The sequence below is a fragment of the Orcinus orca genome, chromosome 1 (assembly GCF_937001465.1).
Source record: "Orcinus orca chromosome 1, mOrcOrc1.1, whole genome shotgun sequence".
In the NCBI taxonomy this organism is placed as follows: Eukaryota; Metazoa; Chordata; class Mammalia; order Artiodactyla; family Delphinidae; genus Orcinus; species Orcinus orca.
Genome location: NC_064559.1, coordinates 122,771,535 through 122,788,777, shown reverse-complemented (window position 1 = coordinate 122,788,777; position 17,243 = coordinate 122,771,535). Strand labels below are relative to the sequence as shown.

At 35.3% G+C, this 17,243-nt stretch overlaps 1 protein-coding gene across 1 annotated transcript in view; it reads right to left on the bottom strand.

Moving 5' to 3' along the window:
• Positions 1-16,614, bottom strand: part of OLFM3 (olfactomedin 3) — a 196,488-nt gene extending 179,874 nt beyond the window's left edge. The window contains exon 1 of the mRNA XM_004263092.4: positions 16,127-16,614. Within this exon, the coding sequence (XP_004263140.1) occupies positions 16,127-16,195 (69 nt within the window). The 5' untranslated portion in view covers positions 16,196-16,614. The remainder of the gene's footprint in view (positions 1-16,126) is intronic.
• Positions 16,615-17,243: the final 629 nt, after the last annotated feature.

Sequence of the window (17,243 nt, the reverse complement as noted above, 5' to 3'; positions counted from 1 at the left end):
GCCTCAGTAGTTGTGGCGCACAGGCTTAGTTGTTCCGTGGCATGTGGGATCTTCCCGGACCAGGGCTCGAACCTATGTCCCCTGCATTGGCAGGCAGATTCTTAACCACTGTGCTACCAGGGAAGTCCTTGGTCAATAGAATTTGAAATCAATATGCAACTTGAGTAAAAATTTAAGGTGATGCTAAATCGCAGACCGGTTTAACTAAGCCAAAATCATCTAGTAACCAGATGAAAATATAATACACCATTTATTTAGGGGAAACTATCCTGACAACAGACTTGTGACCAAAGGATTCACAATAATTTTAATAATTGAATAATAATAATTTTCATGCATGGTGGTGGTGATGCAATCCATGATTCAAAGAGTCTTCAGTCACGACTTACATGGGAGCCCAATCAGCATGATATGGACAAGGCAGGGACAGATAATCAAAATAAAATTGTAGAGATCTTGGGGTAAGGTATGTGTTGGGATTCTCAGTAATTTCTGTTTTGATAATTAAGATAGGTAGATGGTTAAAAACTAGCTTGGTAGATAGAGATGAGATTAGATAGATAGATATAATACAGAGACACTTAGATATATAGCTATATAGATTGTTTTAAATTTTATTACTGTGATGACTAATTTTAAATATCAACTTGACTAGGCCATGGGGTGCACCTATATTTCATCAAATGTTACTTTGGGTGTGCCTGTGAAGGTGTTTCTGGATGGCACTAACAATTGAATTGGTAGACTGAGTAAAGCATATTGCTCTCCCTGATGTAGGTGGGCCTTGTCCAATCAGTTGAAGTCTTAAATAGAACAAAATGACTGAGTAAGAGAAAATTCCTTCTGCCTAACTGCCTTTGAGCTGGGACATCAATTTTTTTTCCTGCCTTTGGACTCATACTAAAAACATTGGCTCCTTCTATGTCTTGAGTTTGTAGTCTTTTTGACTGGAACTACACCATTAGCTCCCCTGGTTCTCCAACTTCTTGACTACAGATCTTGGGAATTATCAGCCTCCATAGTCACATAAGTCAATTTCTTATAATAAATATTTTTACATATGATGTGTGCTGTATTATGTACACATACATTTTATATATATATATATGTTTATACACACACATACATCCTGTTGGTTTTGTTTCTCTGGAGGACTCTAATATAACTACATTTTGTTTTGTTTATTTGTTTTGGGTTAAGGTAATTCAACTCCAGAAATATTTAAAAATCTGGTCAGGTTAAGTCTTAGACCCTTTAGGTAGTCATTTTTCTAAGAATTTAATGCTACCACTAGTTCTCTTTGTTTTTCATCTGCATCAGCTTCTCTTACTTCCCATATGATTAGCAGCAAAAGAGCTAAGTCACATAGAAACGTTCTTTAGTGCTCACATGCTCTTTTACATCTCTGTGACTTCATACAGGCTCTTGCCTTTTAATGGAATAACCATCTTTTTCCTTTCATTACCCAGCTGATCTTCCTTTAAGCATCACCTCCCTCAGGAAATTTTCTTTTATGTACCAGTCTACTGAAGGTGTCCATTCTTTATGCCCTACTTGCATCCCATACAAGTCACTGTTATAAGACATATTACAGTACTACAATTATTGGTATACCTATATGAGTTCTCCAGTAGAAAATATTAAGATCTTTTTGAGAATAGTAACTGTGCCTTTTTAAAAGTGCTTTTATCTCCAACTCCTAGAACAGTGTCAGGTATGAGTATTTGTTGAAAAAATTAATATAATATGAATGCCAGTGAACTACTTTATCATGTGTAATATTTAAGATCATTGATAATCATTCATTTCTGGACTAATTATTTTCTCATATTACAAATTTTCTTAAAGGTAAAAACAAATCTCAATTATTTAAAATTAAATTAGCAAATTCCACAACGTTTTTCTTGACTGCATGTAAAAAGGGTGGATCCTGCTTATAGTATGTGGAATGTTACTAAGCAATCATCATATTTGACTGTGCCTTTATTTGTGTAACGTGCATTGGTTCTCTAAATAAAATTGCTTTCAAAATCAGCACTGAAGACGTGCCAATGTCTTTAGTAAATCAGATTTGACTGATGAAAAAGAAGGAGCTGTCATCATCATTTTACTGAATCATTGGTAGAGAGTTTGTATTTTCACAGTAGATTATAAATCCAGGACAAAGAATCTGGAATCAAATGCTTTTAAAAAGTCCTATGCTGGCAAAGACATGAAATGAAATCCACTTACTTCTTAGGTTGAGGGTAAGATTCTATAGGCAGATTTTACCTAACAAGAACAACAAACATCACTTTGTGTCTTACAAATATCAACTAGGGGACACAGTAACCTATCATGTAATTCAGTTAGGGTTATGTGTAATCTAGTAAGTCTTCTTTAGTAAGCTATTTTTAATTTCTATACTACCTTTATAATTTTTAGACCTCACTGTAATTTCATATCTATGGTCTTTCTAATCTTAATATTCACCAGTACAGACTGTAGCGTTATTTGGCTGACTTACGTTTTGTATTTACATATTAATTATTATCATCTAGACTAATGTATTAGTTTCCTGTTGCTGCTACAACAAATTACCATAAACTTAGTGATTTTAAACACACAAATTTAATATCCTATGGTTCTGGAGGGCAGAAGTCTGAAATAAATCTTATGAGGTTAAAATCAAAATGTCAGCAAGGCTGTATTCCTTTATGGAAACTACAGAAAAATCAATTTTCTTGGCCTTTCAGTTTCTAGAGGTGGCTTGCATTCCTTGGCTTTTGGCCCCATCCGGCATCTTTAAAGTGCTTCTCTCTCATCTCTGCTTCTGTCATCTTCTCTTTTTCTGACTCTGAGCATCAGTCCTTGCTCTTATAAGGACCTTTTTTTGTAAAAAGGAAAAAAAAATTGTATGTTTTTTTTTTTTTTTTTTGCGGTACGCGGGCCTCTCACTGTTGTGGCCTCTCCCGTTGTGGAGCACAGGCTCCAGACGCGCAGGCTCAGCAGCCATGGCTCACGGGCCCAGCCGCTCCACGGCATGTGGGATCTTCCCGGACTGGGGCACGAACCCGTGTCCCCTGCATCAGCAGGCAGACTCTCAACCACTGCGCCACCAGGGAAGCCCAAATTGTATGTTCTTTAAAATTTTTTTGATTTATATTGGAGTATAGTTGTTTAACAATGTTGTGTTTCAGGTGTACAGCAAAGTGATTCAGTTTTACATATACATGTATCTATTCTTTTTCAAATTATTTTCTCATTTAGGTTATTACAGAATATTGACCAGAGTTCCCTGTGCTAAAGAGTAGGTCCTTGTTGGTTACCTATTTTAAATATAGTAGTGTATGTATGTGTATATATATATATGTCAATCCCAAACTCCCAATATATCCTTCTCCCCTACCTTTCCCCTTTGGTAACCATAAGTTTTTTTTCTAAGTCTTTGAGTCTTTTTCTGTTTTGTAAATAAGTTCATTTGTGTCATATTTTTGATTCCTCATATAAACGATTTCATATGATATTTGTCTTTCTCTGTCTGACTTACTTCACTTAGTATGATAATATCCAGGTCCAGCCATGTTGCTGCAAATGGCTTTATTTCGTTCCTTTTAATGGCTGAGTAATATTCCATTGTATATATGTACCACATCTTTATCCATTCCTCTCTTCATGGACATTTAGGTTGCTTCCATGTCTTGGCTATTGTAAGCAGCGCTGCAATGAACATTGGGATCCATGTATCCTTTCGAACCATGTTTTCTCCGGATATATGCTCAAGAATGGGATTGCTGGATCATATGGTGGCTCTATTTGTAGTTTTTTAGGGAACCTCCATACTGTTCACTGTAGTGGCTGTACCAATTTACATTTCCACCAACAGTGTAGGACGGTTCCCTTTTCTCCACACCCTCTTCAGCGTTTAATGTTTGTAGACTTTTTGATGGTCACCATTCTGATTGGTGTAAGGTCTATCTTGTTGTTTTGACTTGCATTTTTCTAATACTTAGCAATGTTGAGCATCTTTTCAAATGCCTCTTGGCCATCTGTATGTCTTCTTTGGAGAAATCTCTATTTAGGTCTTCTGCCCATTTTTTGATTGGGTTGTTTGTTTTTTGATATTGAGCTGTATGAGCTATTTGTAAATTTTGGAGATAATCCCTTGGTCACCTTCATTTGCAAATATTTTCTCCCATTCTGTAGGTTGTTTTTTCGTTTTGTTTATGGTTTCCTTTGCTGTACAAAAAAGGGCCTTTTTGACTACATGATCCCATCAGAAAATGCAGGATAATCTTCCCATTTCAAGTTTCTTAATTTAGTCAAATCTACAAATTCCCTTTGGCTATATAAGGTAACATATTCACAAGTTCTGTGGATTAGGATATGAACATCTTTGGGAGGACATTATTCTGTCTACTACAGTCCATATACTTTTTTTTCTTTCTATATTTAGCCACATAAAGAGTTGTAACTCAGTATTAGAAAATATCATTGGAAGTCATAACTCAATAAAAAAACTTTCTAATAATTATTTTTGATTAAAAGTAGTCTAATTACTTGAATACTGTCTCACTCCCCAATATTAGAAACACATAGCCATAAGCTAGCTAACCATCCATCAGTTGTGTTATAGAGATTTTTGCCTTATGCAGAATTAAAATAGATGGCCTTTATATTTCCTGTAACTCCTAAGAGTCTCTTTAACTATTGTCAGATAAAGACAGTAGATACACAATGTCGTTCACTCATTTGTTTTTCATTAAATCTTCTAAAGCTAATGGAATGATACAAAATAAATGTAAAATATGCTGTGATGCTTGGGATATGGAATGACCTTATACGTTTTGACATTTATTTTTTTGTGTCACTATGTGTGTACAACTGAATTGTTATAGTCTGCTCAATGACATAACTTTAATTTTCAGCAGTAAAGTAGAAGAAGCCTAGATTGTTATCATTAATTTTAACAACCTGAGAGTCTGTGAGCAGAAGGAAGGAGGATGAAAGGGTGATGAACTACATTTAGAAGAGATGAATGTGCCCCATTTTAGGATGACCTACCAATATAAAAGAGCACTTTGTTCAGCATCCTTAATTTCTACATGAGGAAATGGAAACCAAAAAAGTTTAGTGAGTTGCCCAAAGCCATACAACTAGATAGTTGCAGAGTTGATATTAGGCCTCAGATTTTCTAACTCCTAATTTAGTACTCTGTTCACTCCACTGTGAACTTTCTAATTTCCTAATTATTATATAATTTGTTCAGAATTTGATATGGTTTCTCTCTTCCTTTATCTTAATTTTACATGTTAAATTAATGTTAATTAGGTTGAGTCCCTTGAGAGGTATCTTTTCCAAAAGCAATGACCATGTACAGATGGACAAAATGAAGTATGTTTCTATTTTATTTCTATCTGCAGTGTTTAGATGCAAATAAAAAAGGAAAAGGAATTTAAGAATGCTTTCATGCCTTTTTCTTCCTTCTATTTCTTCTTACCAAGAGATATTAAAGATCAGTTGAACAAAATTAGAGACCCTTTGTTTTATTTTTGCGGTACGTGGGCCTCTCACTGTTGTGGCCTCTCCCATTGCGGAGCACAGGCTCCGGACGCGCAGGCTCAGCGGCCATGGCTCACGGGCCCAGCCGCTCCGCGGCATGTGGGATCTTCCTGGACCAGGGCACGAACCTGTGTCCCCTGCATCGGCAGGTGGACTCTCAACCACTGTGCCACCAGGGAAGCCCCAGAGACCCTATTTTAAACAGTAATAGAAGGGCATCCAGGTCTCAGATTAATGAATGCAGTCATTGTGTAGGAGAGTGTGTGTGTGTGTGTGTGTGTGTGTGTGTGTGTGTGTTTGAGTGTGTGGTGTTTACAGGGGGCAATAAACGTCACTTGAAATGGTTAAATAAGCATTGGCAGATGTGTTGTATATATCATCTTTAAAAGCTGCATCCTTGATGTGTAAATAAAGCTTACCTCCCCTCAATTTTTCTTTTTCTTTTAACTATATTTGAATGTGTTCACCTTCCTGCTGCATGTAAGCTCATTTATAATTTCATCACTTCTTAATATCCATTTTTATTTTAGGACAAATATTTAGATTTGGAGTCTTTTCTTGCTTTTCCTGACAGGTGGCACCAATGGGGGCACTACTAGTAAATATTGACTCCTTCAACCCACTTGGTTCCTTACTCTCAAGTATCATATGCCCTGCTTTGAGTCACTATATGTTACAATAACTAACTACCTCTTTGGCATGAGCTTCATAGCACTCTGTACATTTCCTCCTACTTATCCCTGGAATCTTTTAAGGTATATGGCAGTCAAACTAGAGTCATTTTATTCCCTGACTTGGTCTAGCACTCAGCTTATTGTAAAGAAGAATACATCTGTAGCAAAATATAAATAATAACAAGTATAGTAAAAAGTCTTTAGTGTGTCTTGAGCTGGATAATATTTCAGTTTGTTTAGTACTACAATAATATGCACTAAGATGTAGTCATCGTGCCCCAAAACACATGTAGGTGTGAAAATACTCACCAGATAAACAATTCCATAAGCAGCCATAGACATAGATCATTCCCAGAAGCAGCAGTGTCTTTTGTAAGGCAACATTTCATCAGTGACATTTTGGTGCCAGTGAATCAACATATCCAGTACTGATCTCTATTTGCAGAAATCCTGCCTTTTGGAACTGGTCTCTCTAGTAATGCTATTTAAATCATCAGGGGATAATGCTTCTTAATCACATTCAGTTTAGTTGGAAAAATGAAAAGGATGTTTATTCAATTTATGTCCTTCCTATGGAGTTATCTAGATAGCTGTTTATTTGTGCTGTTGAAACAATTTTATTACTGATATTTCTTTTCAGAGCATTTTAACCTACAAAGTTAATTATAAAAATTTGAATTTCTGATTATATTTAATTCAGATAAATCTAACTCTACTTCTATTTGCTTTTAATCATTTAACTTTATTCTCTTTGGGAGTGTTGTGCTCATATAGTAATGCAGTACAAATATGGAGCCAATACTACTTATCTTCCTATTGTGGTATTATAAGAATATATAGTAAGATAATAATTTCAATGGAATATTTTAGATCCTTAAAAAAAAATTCAGTCCCTAAAAGAGGTGGAAAAATATAGGTAATATACTAATTTATCCAATAAGGTAAGACATTACATAAAATAAAGATAGTCAAAACAATAAGCACACATTAATAAAATGTTTAGACTCATAAATTTATGCAAATAAAATGGACACGTATAGATACACCAAGGAATAAGAGGATATGCTAACTTTGCCAACAAGCATCATGAAACACAGCAAGTAATTCATAAGAGTATTGAATTTGTAGCATCCCAGGGAGTTACCAAAAGTCAAAAATAGCACTAAGGATGGTGAGGTAAGACAGGAAGTTAATCAAAAAATTTAAAAGACATCATCTTGCAGCATTCTTCAAGATAAATAACCTGGTATGAATTCCAAACCCTTAAAAACAATGTTCTTAAAATTTGTCTTACTTCCCTACCCCTAATATATTATCTGATGAGAGCATGGGCCAAAAACACAGATTATATCCATAAGTTATTTAGCCTAGGATTTTAACGTTTTTTCTTCATCTATTCATTTGTTCATTCAACAAATGTTGATAAATATTATATCTGAATAGGCACTGTGCTAGCTGTTAGATAGGAAATGATAAGATCATGATCAAGACACAGAGCCTGCCCTCAGGTACATTATAATTTAGTAGGGGAGACACAATATAATAAATACCCAGTTTTTTAAAAAAACAAAGTGGTAAGTATAGTAAGAGTGATTGGAAATAGAGTGTTTTATAAATCTGGGAGGGGAAGAAATACAATTCAGTCTGTGTTCATTGAACACCTATTCTGTGTCAGACACAGTGCCAGTGGCTGTAGATGTAAAGATAAATAAAACATCATTCTTTTCTTATAGGAGTTCTTAGTTGATCAGGATTATCTTCTCCTGGGGTGCAGGGCGTGTCAGGAAAGGATTTATGGAAGAAATGATATTTGAGTTGCATCTTAAAATATAGGTAAATTTTTGACATATGGAGAAGAAGGATAGAGCTTTCCAGGGAGAGGCAAAAGCATGAACATAGCAGCATCTGTGATCCTTTTCTCTGAATTTATTTTTATTCTGCTGAAGGCTTGGTATGAGAATAACAGAAGGCATAACTTTGTGATTATGCTTTACGACACCTTGTTTTTAAAGCACAAAAGATGTGTTTTTAGAAAAATCTATTGTTTTGACAATATTTTTGAGTATTTTTATTAGCACCATTTAAATTACTGGCACTATCGATAGAGTTGGTCTAATTTTGTTTTTGTGTCTTGGACCCCTCTTCCCCCAAAATGGTTTGCAACCTCTTGAGTAAGTAACACGTGAGTTAAAATTAAACTTCACTAAGGTATGGTGTGCAGGTATTTTTGAAATAGTGTATTTCTTCTTAAATATGAGGTGCTCATGGGTAGGGTCTATCCTAGATATTATACAATTGCTCTCATCTATTTTTGCCCTTCGTATGAGAGAATCAATTCTTGAGTTACTAAGGTGGACTTGCATTTGGATGAGCAGCGTCAGGAGAAATGCTGTTGTGTCTAATTAAGGGTCAGGTCTTTTCAAGGATTTTATAGAAGTTTCTACTGAGAAAAGCAGGGAAACCGGTATAAACAGAGGGACTGAAAAAGCAATCCAAGAGAAAAGAGCAAAGAAATTGTGTTCATAGATATGGTCATTTCTCCATTACTGCTATGGTCTGAATGTTTGTCTCCCCCCAGATTCATATGTTGATATCCTAATACCCAAGGTGATGGTATAAGGAGGTGGGGCCTTTGGGAGGTGATTATGTCATGAGAGTGAAGCCCTCAGGTCTCACAAATTTATGATCTTATAAGCTGTACTCTACAAAAGGATCTGTTAATTTTTAATGAATGATCAAATAGTATTAAACAGAATATCTTAGTCTGTTTGGACTACTATAACAAAATACCCCAGACTGGGCAGCTTATAAACAGATACTTACTTCTCACAATTCTGAAGGCTGGAAGTTCAAGGTCAAGGTACCAGCATGGTCAGGTGAGCTCCTTCTTCCAGGTTGTAGACTTCTCTTTATATTCTCACATGGTGGAAAGAGTGAGCTATCTCTCTGGGGCCTCTTATATAAGAGCACTAATCTCATTCATGAGGGCTCCATTCTCATGACTCAGTCATGTCCCAAAGGCACCATATCTTAATATCATCACATTGAGATTAGGTTTCAACATATGACTTGTGGGAAGGGGAGGGGGCACACACATACTGACCATAGCATAGAGTCATCCTAGAGTTTAACAAAGAAGTTTTAAGAACATGTAGATTTTTTGTCTGGTTCTGCAAAAAATGCCATTGATAATTTGATATTAATTGCATTGAATCTGTAGATTGCCTTGGTTAGTATAGTCATTTTGACAGTATTGATTCTTCCAATCTAAGAACATGGTATATCTTTCCATTTGTGTCATCTTCAATTTCTTTCATCAGCATCTCATAGTTTTCAGAGTACAAGTCTTTTGCCTCCTTAGGTAGGTTTATTCCTAGGTATTTTATTCTTTTTGATGTGATGGTAAATGGGATTGTTTCCTTAATTTCTCCTTCTGATCTTTCATTGTTAGTATATAGAAATGCAAGAGAGTTCTGTGTATTAATTTTGTATCCTGCAACTTTACTGAATTCATTGATGAGCTCTGATAGTTTTCTGGTAGCATCTTTAGTATTTTCTGTGTATAATATCACATTTCCATGGAAACACAGAAGACATCAAATAGCCAAAGCAGTCTTGAGAAAGACAAATGGAGCTGGAGGAAGCAGGCTCCCTGACTTCAGACTATACTATAAAGCTACAGTAATCAAAAAAGTATGGTACTGGCACAAAGATGGACTTACAGATTAATGGAACAAGATAGAAAGCCAGAAATAAACTCACGCACCTATGATCAGTTAATCTACAACAAAGGAGGCAGGATATACAATGGAGAAAAGACAGTCTCTTCAATAAGTGGTGCTGGGAAAACTGGACAGCTACATGGAAAAGAATGAAATTAGAACATTCTCTAACACCATACACAAAAATAAACTCAAAATGGATTGAGACCTAAATGTAAGACTGGATACTATAAAACTCTTAGAGGAAAACATAGGCAGAACACTCTTTGACATAAACTGCAGTGATATCTTTATGGATCCACCTCCTAGGATAATGAAAATAAAAACAAAAATAAATGGGTCTAATTAAACGTAAGAGCTTTTGCATAGCAAAGGAAACCATAAACAAAACAAAAAGACAACATAATGGGAGAAAATACTTGCAAACGAAGCAACCAACAAGGGATTAAGCTCCAAAATATTCAAACAGCTCATGCAGCTCAATATCAAAAAATAAAGAACCCAATCAAAAGAAATGGGCAGAAGATCTAAATAGACATTTCTCCAAAGAATACATACAGATGGCCAAGAAGCACATGAAAAGATGCTCAGCATTGCTAAGCATTAGAGAAATGCAAATCAAAACTACAATGAGGTATCACCTCACACAGGTCAGAATAGCCATCATCAAAAAGTCTACAAACAATAAATGCTGGAGAGGGTGTGGAGAAAAGGGAACCCTCCTACAGTGTTGACGGCAATGTAAATTGGTACAGCTACTATGGAGAACAATGTGGAGGTTCCTTAAAAGACTAAAAACAGAACTACCACATAATCCAGCAATCCCACTCCTGGGCATATATCCAGAGAAAACCGTCATTTGAAAATATACATGTACCCCAGTGTTCATTGCAGCACTATTTACAATAGCCAAGACATGGAAACAACCTAAATATCCATCGAGAGGGGAATGGATAAGAAGATGGGTACACAAATACAATGGAATATTACTCAGCCATTAAAAAAAGGAAATAGTGCCATTTGTAGCAACATGGTTGGACCTAGAGATTGTCATAGTGAGTGAAGTAAGTCAGACAAAGACAAATATCATATGATATCACATATGTGGAATCTAAAAAAATGATACAAATGAACTTATTTACAAAACAGAAACACAACATTGTAAATCAACTATAGTCCAATATAAAATTTAAAAAAGAGCATGTACGTTCCTCATTTTACAGGTGAGAGAACTGAGATCATAGCTTTCCCAAAGTTATATATGTGTGTGTGTGTGTGTATTTGTTACATAATGTATAATAAACATATACAAGTATTTATTATATATATATAATAAAAACACATATATACATATCAGTGGCAAATTAGGGATGAAAAATGAGGGACTTTGTCTGAATCCTGACCCTTTTGTTTCTCACTCTTGTGCTGCTTTCCCTCCCAACAGAGGATGGATCATCACAATGGTCATTTTCTAAAGAGAATTGTTGCAAAATTACAAGGAATAAGAATTTTTTAAAAAAAATAAAGGAGCGCAGTACCATTTTAACCTTTTCAAGTTGCCAAGAGAAAGAATCAGAAAGAATATTTACATTCCAAACTAAATATTTAATTGGGTTAAGAAGGATGGAATAAAACGAGAGTAGCAAAGTCATTTGCACTTTCAAAACATAGGTGGGCTGTGTTGAGCTTTTCATTTTTTACCATATCCGGGTTTATTGGTATGTAATTACAGATCCTTGCCAGATGCCATCGATCCATATTTTCTGTTCTAATTTGAGTTGATCCTGTTGTACAGAGGATGTCTCTGGCATACAGGAGATACAGGAGAATATAGATTTTTTTTTTTTTTTTTTTTGCGGTATGCGGGCCTCTCACTGTTGTGGCCTCTCCCGTTGCTGAGCACAGGCTCCGATCGATCGCGCAGGCTCAGTGGCCATGGCTCACGGGCCTAGCCGCTCCACGACATGTAGGATCTTCCTGGACCGGGTCACGAACCTGTGTCCCCTGCATCGGCAGGCGGACTCTCAGCCACTGCACCACCAGGGAAGCCCGAGAAGATAGATTTTTAAGATGAATTTTAAAGCAAATTCATACTGATCTCAGTTTATTTCTCTTGCTGTTTTTGCTTTTATCAATTTCATTTTAAAGTTATAAGAAAATAAACTTTAACTAGATTTATATACTAAAGCCACCTCTAGACAATTTAGGTCTTTCATCGTTTTGTTTTTAGCAATACCAAAACACAAAGGCAGTTATACATGGTATATTATGTTATGAAGCATATAACAATATAATTATTGAAATTCCCTTACTTCCCATTGTGTTTATATGGCTTAAAGCAACTGTCTTATTTAAGGCAAGAGTTCTAATTGGCCGAGTTGTTTTAGATAGAAAAAACACTTTGGTGTTGAAGATTATTGCTGAATCATTGTTTCACTTTATGTCTGTAGTGTCAGCAAGTACCATGGTGATAAGTTCTTTAATATATTTCCAAGTAAGGAGGTAGTGAATGCTTTCTCAATCTAAGCATGCTAGGGCATTTTGCAATATATTTATCACACAGGTATGACTGCTTAAAAGTATAACACTCACTGCAGTGTGTGGCTATGCCCATGTCACCTCTTTTTAACTGTTCCCCAAGTGTCTTACTCCAGTGTAAATGTTCTATTTGAAATCTGCACAGTCACATTTATACCTCCTTTCTTTATAATTCAGCATTGCGGAGCAGAGAAATTCACAGTTCTGGTTCAAGGGATTACTGTTTTGTTATAATGTTCAAATAATGGTCTGCTAAAAATCTTCTTGTAAAAGAAGAAGAGGTTCACTCTCCTACTATCAAGGTCATTACTAAACTCTGTGCCTTCTGTTTAAAAGCACAGAGATGCCATCTAGCAGCCGCCCTCAGGAATTTCCTACACAGAAATAGTCCTTTCTCTATAAAACTGAGCAATAATTGAATTCTTACAAGCTTTTGGTTTTTCTTAATTTACTTATTGGATGAATGATGATTTGGCATATTGCCTGTAGTTCAGATACTCCATTACAAATGAAATTAATTAATTAATATCTCTTTAAAAGGGCAAAGGGATACACCTATGAGTTTTTGTAAATGGAACTGGAAATTTGTTAATATGATTTTAATTAAGAAAACATAATTCTCATGATTTTCTTGAGAGGAAAATTGATAATCTGTCTATATAAAAATACAAATGATTGATTTTTTTGAATTGCCTTCCTTTACTGAAAGAAAATACTAATCTTACCAATATTCTGGTATATTAAATGAGAGAAAAGAAAGTAAGTGGATGCTGAAAGTAAGTTCATCCTGTGAATATAAATGTTTGGGCATTTTTAAAAAATTTAACAATAAATTTGACTTTCAAGTGATTTATCTTGCTGTAAGATAGTGATACCTAAGCACTTTATAAAATGTCATATATGATCTGTAAGTTTCAGGAAGAATGATCATAAACATAAATATTATATAATCTTCCATGAAATGGAATTGTTACTGTTGTTAGAAGCCTTTTTGTTTCAGATAAATTAATATATAATAAGCATGCTCTAAAATTTAGATTTCCAATATTTGATATATGTGACAATCCTATACCTAAAAAAGTCTATTCAATTTTAATAGCTCTACTATATTGCCAGTTTGTGTGTATCCATGCATGATTTATGTGTAGTGTAAATATAAAATGCAATAATATAGAATAATACTTAAATGAATTCATTTAAAAGTATGATTTTGAAATATATCAGTCCTAACATTATAAAAATTTTTTTATTAGCTGTTTAGAATTTTTGTATATTTAAATTTCATCACTTATTACTTATTTGTCCACAAACTGTGGTATTTTGTGCTACTGTATTATTGGAATTTAATTTCAATTTTGCCAAACGTAATTTGCATCATGGATGTTAATTATTATCTAAACCCTTAAGTAGTTAGTAAAAAAATAAAATTTGAGAAAATTTCTATTTCATAACCTAATTGACAATCATTTTGAGAATTCAGTGGTGCCATTTGTGATTTGGGGGAGGGGAGATGATATAGTTTCGTGATTCTCAATAGTTTGATAAAACATAACAAAAGTAGTTTTATTCACTTTTTTAAACAAAATTTGTCTGCTAGTCCAAAGACCTTTTTACAACATTAAAATCACTTGCTATGAACATTTTAACATTCTCTATATTGTCATATGTAGTATATAACAAATACTATCTGCTGTTCTTTGCATACTGTATTGCAATATCTAGAAACTGAAAAGGACAGTTTGAAAAGTTAATGTATGCCTTTCCTTTCCTGGATTTCTCAGCTCAGTTGTACCAAACAGACAAAATTAAGTCTGAAGAAAAGTTTTCTGTTGTTGAATACATAGAAATAAACTTATTAATACTAGAAAAAGTCACGACTAAAAATAGGTCATTTATTTGGAGAATTTATCTCAATATTTATTAGAAGCACTTCTTTGTTGATATATTTTTAATTTGGGAAAGAATGGGGTACAAGAAGTGAAGATATTTATGCATTTAAAGATATCAGAAAAATCAAATGAAACATGCAGTTGTTAGTAAAGCTCTGCATTTCCGAATTCATTTTAAAGAATGATAAAACTCACTTTAAGTCAAGTGATTTTTTTTATGCAGTAACTCAGTAATTAGCTTTGCTTTTTAAAAATGTTTTACCAAGAATATTTCAGATGAGATATATAGTAGAATGTGTTCAAAGTTGTAACAAACATAATATAATGAGAGTGGCAATGGAATATGTTACTATAGATCCAGAGAAAAAAATGAAAAAGAAAGATTAAAAAATATGAAAGCAGAATCAACACTTTGTACCTAGATGTAAAATGCTTTAAAGCTACACCTTAGTGTATGAAATATCCCATTAAGGATATTAAGACAAAATTATTATTTTGTCTTAATATCACAACCATAGCTTTAAAAGGAAATGATCTTATTCTTATCAGGTCTCTCTAAATATGAAAAGTACACAGAAATAATTATAAGCATAGATGATATGATTCTAAATTTTCACTCTCTACTATATTAGGCCTAGAAATATTCAGTCAACCACAGTATTAGGCTATGCTTGGTTATATCTTAGTTCAATTATGAAAAGAAACAATTTCTCTACACTACACAGTTATTTTAAAATAACTTTATAATATTCCAAAATACAACTTTAAATGGTTTTAGAACATGACATCATTTCTCCTATTGTGTCAAATTGCTCTTGAACAGTTAAAGAAGTAAACTAATTTTTGAAATTGTATTTCCTTACTTTTTACTAGATGCATTATATCTTATTCCAGATAGTTATGATTTTCTTAGAATGCTGAAGCTCTCAAATTATCTCACTTTATCCTCAAGACTTTTCTCATACACTGCTGAAAATATTTCTCCATATTTTCTGATTTTTTATCAAAAGAGGTTAGCATTCACTTTAATTGCCAGTACTGGATAATTATCAGAGTTCAACAGATATGAGACAACTCATCCTTCCTATTGCCCTCCTTAGTTTGAAAGGATTCTCACTTCCTGTTTCTTAACACTGGTAATCAGAACTTCCTCAGTGCCCCGTAATTTCCTTAATGAAAAGAGAGAAACAAACACAAGCCCCTTTCACTAATGCCTCTCAACCACGACAGAGAGTGGAGCTCTGCTGCTCTGCCCTGTGTGTTACAAGCAGCATCCCAAATGTTTTGGACACAAACCGCAGCACGTCTGCGTTGGGAGTATTATTGACCAGGATCAGCTGGAAAACGGTTCTCTGCTTTCAACAAAGAAACGGTTCACCGTCTCCTAATACATGATTACAAATTGCATTATTTTAACTGCTAAGTCCTTTGCATTACCCGTCCGACTTCAGAAGAGAACATTAACCACTTGGATACCAAATAAGCTAAATTCTCTCAAGAGCCGCATTGCCCGCTGCCCATACACGTTATATTCGCTCCTCGTCCCTCCCCCCTCTCTCCGGGACTCTACCTTGTGGAGCTATTCCTCGGGTAGTTCACCTTGTTATCTTCCAAGCAGTGGGGATACGCCAGACACCACAAGATAGCTGGAAGAGCTGTCTTTCATGCTGCTTTTTTTTTTTTTCATAATTAAATGCATTTTTGGTCGGTCTGTTACATATTGCACATTTATTTCAAACAAGAGTTAAAATATTGCCCATACCTTGGAAGGGTCTAATCCAGCAAGCAAAGACAGCAGCAGGAGATTGAGTAGGTTGGATGCCGCCTGCATTCTGATCTGGGTTTTTGCCCCTGTTTACTCTCTTTTATGTAGCCACTCCACTCTCACTGCAGAGACCTTTCCTTCGTCAGTTGCACTTTCTGCCTGCCAGTCAGAGCTGAGTGGAGACAGAGGCGGCGGCAGGAGCAGTAGCAGCAGCAGCGGTAGCAGCAGCGGCAGTAGCGGCAGCCGCCCTGGGGGGCGATCATTCCGCAGGCATTCTCAGGGCTGGGAGTCCGCGAGCTCTAGGAGTGGATTGAGCTGCAATGGTCGCTGACCGAGGTGCTGAAGCTCCTCCAAGCCGCGCGCCCCAATTTACCTTCTCTCCCGCGGCTATATAGCCAGACCACCTCAAAAGTTTTGACCCAAGAAAAAGATAAAGGGAGTAACAGCTGAGAGAGGTGTGGAGACCTGGACAACGGATATGACATCACTACAGCTCCTTGGGGCTTGGGGAGATATTTTGTGGGAAATTTGTTATCCAAACAAGGATTGACTCTCCTGCTCCGGTTCAGCATTTGCTGGTATCTTGATCTTCAGAGAAGTAAAGTCAGCTAGATATAGGATTATGAAACAAATAGTGCCTGGAATCGTCTGCTGTCATTGACAGAGGACTTGATATTGTATGTAGTGCTTTAAAGAAAGTTTGCAATGTAGACTATCAATGTGTATTTTCTGTTCAAGGTACACAGTCTATAGCTATTATATATACATATATGCACTGTCATTTAAACTAGCCTATTGAAATAATCTATTTGGTTAAATATTCATGTGTTTTTTAATCTATCTAGGGCTTTTGGTCACCTAAAATACTACATATAAATAAATGAAGAGGCTTTCTTTTCTTTTTTTTTTTTCTTGTAAATGGGATATTCCACTAGTGACCCCACACAGCTGAAATCTCTCCTCCTCACACACAGCCATAACCAGAAATGTAGTTTCCCTGTCAACCTGAAGTAGAATTCAGTGATGGGTGGACAGTGGGATGGGAAAAGCATTATTTCTAAGCTTCCAAATACTTGTTTTCTAGAGCTCAAGAAAAGAGGTAGCTGCCTCACAA